Here is a 12,027-nt window from a genome sequence, read left to right on the forward strand (position 1 = left end):
GGGAAGGGAAAATCCAGTGATAAGGGATTGAGGAGGGTTTTTAACAATTTTTTTTCCCCCAGACAAATGTGCTTAGAAGCAAGGCACTTAAATATTTGGGTTTGTTTTTTTTTTTTAAGAATTGAATTTGGGGGAACCATGTAAATAAGAAAAGTTTAACTTCAGAGGAAAAACACTTCGGGCTTCACTGTAGAGTGGAATGGAGAAAAAGAGGACAGGACTGTGGGTCCTGAAGGCTTAGAGGAGCAAAGAGGTAGAAAAAGAGAGGGGAGTTCGTTGTGGCTCAGCGGGTTAAGAACCCGACTAGTATCCGTGAGGGTGCGGGTTCAATCCCTGGCCTTGCTCAGTGGGTTAAGGACCCGGAATTTCGGCTGGCTGTGGCCTAAGCCCACAGCTGCAAGTCGGACTGGACCCCCTAGCCTGGGAATTTCCATATACCAGGAATGCAGACCCTAAAAAAAAAAAAGAGGGAGAATTGGGATAGTGCTGAGGATAAAAGGGAAGGAAAGAATTTCAGGTGGGGTTGAAGAGGGTTAATCAGGTTGGTTAAGCTTTGCTATGTAAAAATAGAAAACTTTTTTTGAAAAGCTGCAGAATATGCTACCCCAAAATATGCCTCTTTGGCATAAGGATTATTTTAAGCTGATTATTTCTGAGAAAGAGCAGGCTCTGGAGACTCTCTGAAAATAGAGTCAAAGTTAACCCCTTTGGGGGAGGAGGGGTATGGAACTTGGAAGTTCCTGGCCAGCCACAGCCATGACCTGAGCCACAGCAATAACACCAAATCCTTAACCCACTGAGCCACCAGGGAACTCCAGAAGTTACTCTTTCCTAAGGGAAATTTACTGTTGTAAATGTCTCCCTCAAGGTACCTGGAAAAGAAGGTTGATTCTAAATTGCAAAACAATCTCAATGGGGAAAGTACTGACAAGTGTGCCAAACAATCTTTACCCTTGTTTAGGTGCTTTTCCCCAAACCTCCGTAACTGGCCTCCCTCCATACACCCTACAACTTTCTTTTGTCTTTGGCTGAAGATAGTAATTAAGGTGGTGACTTCAGTCAATCTAGGCACTTAGCTTGTTTGTTTTTCTCTTGATCATCTATTACAAGGGGTCTCAGGCGAGAACTCATAAGGGTAGAGGGAAGATTATTTCCACCCCTACACTTTCTATTGTTAAAATTAAGAATCTAAAGTGAATCAAGGAGTTCCCCTAGTGGCGCAGCGGAAACGAAACCAACTAGGAACCATGAGATTGTGGGTTCAATCTCTGGCCTTGCTCAGTGGGTTAAGGATCCGGTGCTGTGACCTGTGGTGTAGGTCGCAGACACAGCTGGGATCCTGCATTGCTGTGGCTGTGGCTATGGCGTAGGTCGGCAGCTACAGCTCCAATTAGACCCCTAGCCTGGGAACCTCCATATGCCGTGGGTTTGGCCCTAAAAAGCAAAAAAAAAAAAAAAAGTGAATAGAATTCTTGGTATCAGATTGTATCAGCAACCCTTTGTAAAGAGTGAAATTTAAATTTAGAAAGGGTGTGGGAAGTGGAGGATGAAGATAAAACTAGATAGTATCTTTCAAACCATTCCATGATAATGTTTTCTGAAAAGTAAACTGATAACTTGATTGGCCCAGATATGCATCCAAAACCAAACCCCAATAAGCTGCTTCATTCACTTATTCTTTGTGTTGAATCTTCAAATTGTCTAACACTTGACATGCTCTCTGTACCACAGCTCTGCAAAAGTGGGCATTTGTGTGGTAGGTCTCAGGATGGAGAGGCTTTTGAGGCAGGTACTACTGTTACTGCACACAAATTCGTGTGCCTCACCTGGGGCTGGAGTCGGGGAGGAGGTATGGAGTGGAGAACAGTTTACTGTAAGGGCCAAGCAAGAACAGATGGCTCGTGCTCAAAAAACCTGAATTCCCTGGTGGTTTTGCGGGGAGAATTTTAGGGCTGCAGGGTGTGTGACTTTCTTCTGTTTGTTCAATGGTGAGGTGACAGGGCAGGGTCCAGTAATCTTGTGCTCAAGTTACCATCCTCCCCTTGGGGTCTTAGTTCCTGCAGAAGAACTCAAAGGTATATTTGTATGAATATCCTTTGAGGAGGAGCTAGGACTCTGCTTTATTCCGCCCTGTTTTTTCTTGACTGATTTCCCTTTGTTTCTGCATTCCCTCACTTCCCCTCAATAGTTAGTAGTGAATAATTCCCTCACTACCTCTAGTTAGTGAACTATTCCCTTACTTCCCCTAAATAGTTAGTGAACTATTTAAATAGTTCAACTATTTTGAATAAAGAGTCAACTATTTGATTCTGCCCTCTGAACTCAGGGAAAGTCTTGGAGGCTGAAGCTTCTTTCCCACGAAGAAACTGGAGACGCAGAAAGGCTTCTGTGCCCAGGAGGGCCCCACACAGTTCTGCTCGGTCTCAAGACCATGTATTTTAAAATATTTATTATTCAACATTTAAAACTTTTTTTTTTTTCTTTTTGGGGCCACGCCTGGGCACATGGCAGTTTCCAGACGAGGAGTTAAATCATAGCTGCAGCTGCCAGCCTACACTACAGCCATGCCAGATCTAAGCCATACCTGGGACGTACGCTGCTGCTTGTGGCAATGTCATTTCCTTAACCGACTGATTGAGGGCAGGGATCGAACCCACATCCTCATCAATACCAGCCACAGCCATGGCCTGAGCCACAGCAATAACAACACCGAATCCTTAACCTGCTAAGCCACAACAGGAACTCCTAAATTTGTTGTTGTTGTTGTTTTATGGCCACACCTGCAGCATATGGAAGTTCCCAGGCTAGGGGTCGGATTGGAGCTGCAGCTGCCGGCCTTCACCACAGCCACAACAATGCCAGGTCCCAGCTGCAACTTCAACCTACCCCACAGTTTGAGACAATATTCAGGTTCTTAACCTGCTGAGGCACAATGGGAACTCCCAAATCTTTTCTTACTTTTTAAAATGGTTTTTCCTTGATCATAAAAGTCATACATGATTGTTATTCAATATCTGGAACATGAACAAAACACAAATCTCCTGTAGTTCTCCTGCACAGAAATGGCCAGGGTTAACATTTTAGTGTATTTACCTTAGCCTTTGTTTATAAAGCATAGGTATGCGAACAGGGCTGAGATTCCGTTGTTTAAAATACTTTTCCATACTAAAAATATCTGCCATCACCTAACTGGATTACTTGTTTAGCAAATAGCAGTGCTGTTATGACTTGTGCTGTTAAGAAATGACAGGTCCAAAATGGAGTTATTTGTATTAAGCCCCACGTCAGCAAACCAAGACTTAACACCTAACCTAATTGCAGTTACAACCTCCTCCAGGAATGTATTATTTTTCTTTTTTTTTTTTTTAATATCTTTTTAGGGCTGTACCCACGGCATATGGAGGTTCCCAGGCTAGGGGTCTAATCAGAGCTGTAGCCACTGGCCTACGCCACAGCCACAGCGAGGTGAGATCTGAACCACGTCTGTGACCCACACCACAGCTCACAGCAACGCCGGATCCTTAACCCACTGAGCGAGGCCAGGGATCGAACCTGCGTCCTCATGGATGCTAGTCAGATTCATTTCCGCTGAGCCATGACCGTAACTGCCAGGAATATAATCTTAACTGGTCAGTCTGGAATTTTCAGGTCAGCACCCATGAGGTAATCTTCTACAGAGCACCCTGCCATTGCAATAGGTAGGTTATCTAAAACAAACCATCCATCCACTCTTTCCCCCCTTCTGCCTATAAAGCTTTCCATTTTGTACAGCTCCTTGGATCTCCGTTCTCTTTGCCAGATGGGATGCTGACAGCTTCATGAATAATTCAATAAAACCAATTAAGATCTTTAAAATTAAGTCAGTTGATATTTTTTTAACGCTTGAATTGACCAATTTTATAGCAATGTCTTCCTAAAGTACAATTCAAACTGAAAAACACCTCAGAAAGCCATACATAGACTTCATTGTAAGCATTCTATTAATTGCTTCGACTATTTCCTGAGTTTTGATTTTTCACTAAAAGAAAAAAAAAAGGGACTTCCCTAGTGGCTTAGTAGGCTAAGGATCTAGCATTGTTACTGCCATGTTTCTGGTCATTGCTATAGCATGGGTTCAATCCCAGGCCTGGGAACTTCCATGTGCTGCAGGCAAGGCCAGAAAGAAAAAAGAACCTCCAGTAGTTTTTCCTATTGCTTTTCCCCCCAGGATTTCCCCCTTTGAAATGGTTAATAAGAAAAATGATACTCATTTTCCCCTGAGGATGTAGCTGGCTGGTATTCAGGTTAAGAGATGTTGGTCATTATCAGGGGCACAAGTGTAAACTGGTTGTCTAGACAAAAATGTCAGCCGGAAAGGAGTTCTTTGTTTTTTTCACACCTCACCTTATTGCTTTGCAGGTCTAATAGCTTTGCCTTGTCTCCCATCTGGTGGCCAGGTGACAGATCCAGGCCAGAAACTGCCTCTTCATTTTTGCCTTCTCAGTTTCTGCTATGATCAAGGCAGTTCTTCCTGCTCATTCTATTTGAAAACTTTTCTAATACTATATTCCAGAAGAAAATACTATGGAGAACTATCAAGTGAATATATGTGAAACCCAGTGGAGTGCTTCTCATACTAGCGTAGTGTATTTCTTCCACCAGATAACTCGTACCTCATTTTAAAAGGTTCTCCCCATTGTGGAATCTAAAATATGATACAAATGAATTTATCTACAATACAGAAACAGACTCACAGATATAGAGAACAGACTTGTGGTTGCCAACAGGAGCGGGGGAGGGTTGGATTGGGATTGGTGACTGGCAAATGCTATTATAAAAAGGATGGATAAACAACAAAGTCCTACTGTATAGCACAGAGAACTACAGTCAATATCCTGTGATGAACCATAATGGGAAAGAATATGAAAAGAAAGAATATATATATGTGTATAATGGAATCACTTTGCTGTGTACCAGAAATAGCTAACATGACATTGTAAATCAACTATACTTTGATTACCAAAACAAAAAAAAAAAGGTTTTCCCCATTAATAAGCAAAGAAGCATTTTCTAAATACAGTGCTTAATAGTTGTTTCCAACTTTTTTTTTTTTTCTTTCTTTTTAGGGCTGCACCAGTGCATATGGAAGTTTCCAGGTTAGGGGTCCAACTGGAGCTATAGCTGCCGGTCAACACTGCAGCCACAGCAATGCCAGATCTGAGCCACATCTGCAACCTACACCACAGCTCATGGCAATGCTGGATGCTTAACCCACTGAACAAGGCCAGGGATCAAACCCGCAGCCTCATGGATACTAGTCAGATTCATTTCCACTGCACTACGATGGAAACTCCTGTCTGAAACATTATTAAAACCATCTTGGATGTTTCCGTTGTGGCTCAGCACTAACCATGAGGATGCCGGTTTGATCCCTGGCCTCACCCAATGGGTTAAGGATCTGGCGTTGCCCTGAGCTGTGGTGTAGGTGGTAGTAGATGCTGCCTAGATCCCACGTTGCTGTGGCTGTGGTGTAGGCTGGTGGCTACAGCTCCGATTTGACCCCTAGCCTGGGAACTTACATATGCCGCAGGCACGGCCCTAAAAAGAAAAAAAAAAGTCTTTACTGTGGCTTTCTAAAAAATTATGTCTTTTCTGGAAACCTAATTTGCTATCATAGCTTTGAATTATCTGACGTCTCCCCCAGATTACAGCTCTTGGTAGTAGGGGTGAGGAAAAAGAAACCAGCTGACTTGTGCTTTTGCTTTCTTTGCATGGATTGCATTTCTTTCTTTCTTTCTTTTTTTTTTTCCTTCATAATAAAGGTCCTTTTAAAATTAGCAGCAAAAATGGCAATAATCATATTTCTTACTCCTTAGTTCTGATGAACTGGTTAGTTTGACATGCTCTTTCATTTGCTAAACTTAGCTCTAAAGGAAACACCTGCAACTAAGATAAAACTGTTGCTCATGGTGAAAAAAACAAGTGCTTCATGAGGTGCCAGCAGATAGCCCTGCACAGCTAGGCTTCTCCCTTCTGCCTTCAAATTCGTCTTCCAGTAGCTCTTCTGGGCAGGGCCCCTCTGCCCCTCTGCCTATGCCTTTTTTCTTGAGTCCCCATATCCTGTCACCCCAATTTGCCATTCTCTGGACCCCTTTTAGCCACTTGCTGATGGATGAAATGCAGCTACAAACCAGCCAAAATCGCTTAGAACTCTGCTCCCTACTTTCAGAGCAGTTTCCATTTCTATTCATTGGGAAAATGCAAAATGACAAAAGATTACTATTCTTAGGGCACATAAGGATCATGGGACTTCGAGTAATTCTGCAGCCACAGAGCATTTAGGCAATTTTATTTTTAGCTTTTTAGGGCCATGCCCATGATATATGGAAGTTCCCAGGTGAGGGGTGGAATCGGAGCTGCAGCTGCCAGCCTACACCACAGCCACAGCAAAGCAGGATCCAAGCCGCATCTATGACCTACACCATAGCTCGTGACAACGCCAGATCCTTAACCCACTGAGGAAGGCCAGGGATTGAACCTGACTCCTCATGGATACTAGTTGGGTTCATAACCAGCTGAGCCACAAGAGGAACTCCCTAGGCATTTTATGAATTGCTTTAGAACAACCGTACCTGCTTCCCATTAAAATGCGCTTTATAACTATAGGCAAATGTTGAATAATAACCAAGTCACCCAATTCTAAAAAGCGGTCTCAGACTTCCCTGTGATGTATTCTTTTAGCACAAAATAACCACAAAGTGTAGGCCTGCTACACTCCACCTTATAGCATCTTGTGAAAAAAATAGTTGGGCCAGTCTGACTTCCTGAGAAGCTGAAGTGGGGTTTAGGTACAGATGTTCTTAAATGGAAATATATATCATTTATGCCAGAGTAGAAAGCAGATTTTTCCCCAAAATATCATTCTTCAGAAAAGAGAGTTGCCTTATATTTTTTCTCTGTCCTTTTTGAATGAAATACTCTTCAGGATGACACTATCTCTTAAAAGGACCTCAAGTAATGACGTTTTTCTATCTCATACAGGCCACCTAACAAAATCAAGGGGCAAAGGTGAACACATATTTATTAATTACACCCCAGGTTATGATCTCAGAGAACAAGCATTGGAAATCACTCATAGTAAACCTCTTTAAAAAGGCATTAGACGTTCCCACTGTGGTGTGGTGGGTTAAGGATCCAGCATTGCTGCAACTATGGAACAGGCAGCAGATGCAGCTTGGATTCGATCCCTGGCCAGGAACTTCCGTATGCCCCAGATGTGGCCAAAAAAAAAAAAAAAAAAAAAACCCAATAAGGCATTAGAAAGAAGGACCTATTTGTGGAAATTGTGACTATTACATGCCAGACCTTTTGTTTAGTAAAATAGCTCAAAGACAGACACTGAAGATGGAAGGATTTTAATATCTAAAAATAGAAAATAAACTAGTTTCAGATGGGCCTTAGTAGATGTCAGGTTTTTTTTTGTTTTTGTTTTTTTGTCTTTTTGCCATTTCTTGGGCTGCTCCCGCAGCATATGGAGGTTCTCAGGCTAGGGGTCGAATTGGAGATGTAGCCGCCGGCCTACAGCCATGCCAGCCAGATCCAAGCCGCGTCTGCAGCCTACACCAAAGCTCACAGCAACGCCAGATCCTTAACCCACTGAGCAAGCCCAGGGATCGAACCTGCAACCTCATGGTTCCTAGTCAGATTCGTTAACCACTGAGCCACGACAGGAACTCCTAGATGTCGGTTTTTACAACCACAGCTGTATAGGATCTTACCACTCTCCAGCAGACTATGGAGAGCCATAGCTAGCATCAGAAAATTTGAGTTCTTCTACCAAGAGCAGACCAATAGCTATATTTAGTACATTATTAATCTACTGTAACTATAAGAAGAAGGCTCCCCCCACACACACAACCTCATGATTGTTAATCCCTGAGCCACGACGGGAACTCATTTTAATTTTTTTTAAACCCTTTTGTCTTGCCAGATTTTTGATGGGGGCTTGCCTGTTTTGGCTATAGAATTTATTTTACTAAACTTCAGATATTGATTCTTGCTGCTCTGGCCCTAAGCCCTAGCCATCTGAAATTCTTTTCCTAACAGTCCACCTTTTGATTTTTAACTTAGTAAAATTCTACTATCTAATGACTTTTACAGATCTCCTAAGAGTTCCCAGAGAGGGCTAGCATTATCTCTTGTATCTGAACCTGTGGCATATGGAGGTTCCCAGGCTAGGGGTCCAATCAGAGCTGTAGCTGCCAGCCACAACCACAGCCACAGCAACTCAGGATCCGAGCCTCATCTGCGACCTACACAGCTCACGGCAACGCCGGATCCTTAACCCACTGAGCGAGACCAGATATTCGACCCTAAAAAGACCAAAAAAAACAAGATAATTCACCTCTTAGTTACAAGGAGAGGCACTACTTCAATAAACATTTCTACTTTCACAGCCTACTTCTTGTCATTAATCAGGACAAACACATTTTACTAAAGGAAACGAATGGGGCCAATGAGGCAGTAGTATGTGTATACAGTAAGCAACCTCACAAACAGGAAAAACCATGCTTCCTCTTCAAAGAGATCATTCAGTTCCCAGGATGATTAGTTATGGAATATGCCTGAAATAAAATTAGAGCCTTACCAAATCATGTGTGTACAACATATGCTTTTAAATTGGCAGTTAACATTCTTTCTCTTTTTTTTTTTTTTGTCTTTTTTGGGCTGTACCCATGGCATATGGAGGTTCCCAGGCTAGGGGTCTAATCGGAGCTGTAGCCGCTGGCCTACACCAGAGCCACAGCAACGCAGGATCCGAGCCGCGTCTGCAACCTACACCACAGCTCACGTCAACGCCAAATCGTTAACCCACTGAGCAAGGGCAGGGATCAAACCCGCAACCTCATGGTTCCTAGTCAGATTCGTTTCCACTGCGCCACGAAGGGAACTCCCATAAACTGGCAGTTAACATTCTTGAAAGCAATAATTTAATAATGGTTATAAATGATATTCTGCTTAAAGGAAAACATAACACTGAATACTATACTTGATTACAAATTACATCCAGTCTGTAGAAGTTGAATGCATACCATACTTTAATAATCAAGACAATTCAGCTATTTTTCTTGTGTTTCAAACAGTCAACATATAACCCGTATGTAACAATATTGCTGTGGTTTTTAGTCATTTTATATTGAAGGGTCCAAAATATATTATGTTCACAAAATATTACTGTTTGTGAATGTCAACCAGCTTTGACTTACATTCCTTCCAAAACACGCTACCCTGGTCATACACACTAATCTACATCAATGAAAATAACCAAAGGTGATCATTTACAGAAAGTCTCACCACCACATGAAGTTCTAATTGCCCTGGAAACATGTAGGTCAAGTTCTTAACCCTTTGGAAATGAGCAAAAGTGTTCCAGAGCAGTCACTGTAGCCATGTATTTGGGCTTTATATGTATACATTATTTTGTATATTTACATGTATTTATAGCATTAGATTTGAGACCTAAAAGTGGCCACACACATTGCAGCAAGCTAAGTCCCACATCAAAAATGAAATGAAATAGGAATTGAAGACACTTTGTAATTCCAATAGCACAGACTTCAGAAACTGAATGCTTAGACATAACTCCGACATCTCTCTTTAATTCAGAGGTCATTGCCATGCTCACAGCGTTAAGACAGTAGTCTATCCATCAGTGTGTGATTAATCAAAGAGCATACTTACTACAATGAACTTGGGTCCTATGCCATAGCACTGACTTTGCCTTTCCCTCAAAGAATCATTTGCACTTGAAGTAAGAGGCTTTTAAGGCACATTTTAACAAAAAACCTATCATATACCCAGCTTAAAAATGGAAGCTCCACCTGGTTACAATAATACATATACCCAAGTCATGTGTGATTGACCCGATAGACAAATGTCTCTGTCTTGAGGATAACACTGCTTTAGAAAAGTGATTATTTGCTTATTCAAAAAGAAACATTGTGTAAAAAATATTAAAGGATTAGATTCATAAGAATAACCGACATGTACCATATTGGCAAAAGTCCAACAGGTTGGAGGTCTGGAAACCAGGAAAAAGATTTCCCTGGAACTCTGGGTTCCCACCTACCCACATTTCTGAGTAGGAATCATGAGAAAGGGAGCTAGGACACCTTCACAATTTTTAGAAATTTCCTTCCAAAATGCACAGACCCTTGGAAGGGCTCAAACCTTAAACCTCAATCAGCTACCATCTTAAATTGCAGTTACCAGCCTCAAAGGAGTAAGACTTGTGGAGAGGATAGAAAGAAGCAGCAGATAAGCAGTGGGATGGTTTCAAGGACAAGTTGCTTTCGAAACTTGATACATTTTTGCTAGGATCAGCATTGCCTATCCTCTGAGGCTCTGCTTAAAAAAAATTTGTTTTCTAATACCTGCCAACATGCTGTAGGCACTGATCCTTGGGATAGATCTAGAATCACCTACTTGGAATGGTTTGGTATGGGGCTAGATTTAGAATCTCTGAACTTACTGTTGGTCAAAGTAAACATAAGTGGAAGAATTTCATAGAAACAGACACAGAGCTAACTGTAATGCCTCCTCCAGCCACCCTTACCCATTGACCTACAGGGGTTTTCAGGATGGCTTTTTAGCCATGTAGACCATGCATGCTACTGGCATGCCAAACTCTAGTTCAATCATAAGGTGAGAGGAGGCAGCATCTGCAAGGCACACTGTCACAGATAAGAAGGAGACCCAGCGGTGACAAATGTGTCCACCAGGACTCAGCTCTGTGGCAGAGAGCTGAGATTCGGCCTGTGGTCATGGAGTAATGCAAAACAAAACAAAAGGTAGGTCCTAAATAAACATTTTCAATGTTGCACAATAAGAGGCCCATTCTACAGGAGTCAAACATTGTATAGGATTGTCTAGGATATATTTCTCAATCTGCAGTTGCTCATCACCTTTATTTGGGAAACCATGAGGCCTCTGATATTACTTTAGCCTGGGTGGCAGGTATAGAAAAGCCTCCAGAAAAAACCCTGCAACTTAGCGACATTCTGATTTCTTTTCCGTCATCGGCACCATTTTGGAAATCTGGTCCCAAAGGTTCTAAAGAACAGTAACACAGCAAGAAGAAATAAGCTCTCTGTATAAAATGATTATAGAGATATGTGTTGAGGTAAAGAGTTTTATAAAAACTGTGGACTAGGGAAGCACTGTTGCAGCTTTAGAAATATTTAGGTAAGTTTGGTGCTAATGTTATTCTATAAAACTTCTGTTTATACCAGTTATAAACAGGGGACAGTTCTTATTGCTCCTGGAGCTTGCCACCCCAATCTGTTCCTCCACTGAAAACGATTTTTCTCAACCATGGGTAGCAAAATTCCCAAATTTATAAAAAAATCATTGCCAACGCATTACTTTTTGATTAATTTCTGATTGCCCTATAGATATGGACTCAGTATGCATGTCCTAAACACCAAGGACAGAAAAACGCTTAGAAAAGTTTTATCAAAGTTTAGTTCAATGAGAGATAAAAGAAGAAAAAAAACATGAAAAATTGCAAAATATATACAGTTCCTGGCAGTTCTCACACAGGATTTTTTTCTGACTACAGACCATAAAAGTTTACAATTTGCGTAATGAAGTTACAGTGGATTTCACTTCATCGTTAATATACAAGTTTTTGCTTCAAAGTGCATACTTTATTTATAAAAGAGAAGATCAAGAGGGTGGCAGGAATTTTTTTTTTTTTTTTTACAAGAAATATGTCACGTGTCCCAATCTCCTTCTTCCTCTTCCTTTAGTGCAACACAGCTTAGCAGCCTCATTGAAAGGTCTGATTTCAAAAGGTGCTCCTTAAACCTCACCTATAGCAGCACCCTGGGTGTCCCGTTGGGGGTCACTCCTTTTTTCTTCTGCAGCCGATTCTGAACCTTTCGTGATTTCACCACTTTCATTCTCACCTCAAAAACTTCATGGATGGCCTTCCGGAAGCAATGGAAATTATAGTCAATCAGCCCTGGAGAAGAAAACAAAAATATT

At 41.7% G+C, this 12,027-nt stretch overlaps 1 protein-coding gene across 4 annotated transcripts in view; it reads right to left on the reverse strand.

Moving 5' to 3' along the window:
* Positions 1–9,059: 9,059 nt before the first annotated feature.
* Positions 9,060–12,027, reverse strand: part of RRAGD (Ras related GTP binding D) — a 50,578-nt gene continuing 47,610 nt past the window's right edge. For 3 of the 4 annotated variants that reach the window (XM_084963298.1, XM_013992680.3, XM_084963395.1), the window contains one exon: positions 9,060–12,004. In XM_084963298.1, coding sequence (XP_084819424.1) covers positions 11,853–12,004 — 152 coding nt within the window. In that variant the 3' untranslated portion in view covers positions 9,060–11,852. 4 annotated transcript variants of the gene reach the window in all.

This window comes from Sus scrofa, chromosome 1 (genome assembly GCF_054392235.1).
Source record: "Sus scrofa isolate SSC_HxYL_T2T_F1_AM1 chromosome 1, Sscrofa_HxYL_maternal_Yorkshire_Landrace_v2.0, whole genome shotgun sequence".
NCBI lineage: Eukaryota > Metazoa > Chordata > Mammalia > Artiodactyla > Suidae > Sus > Sus scrofa.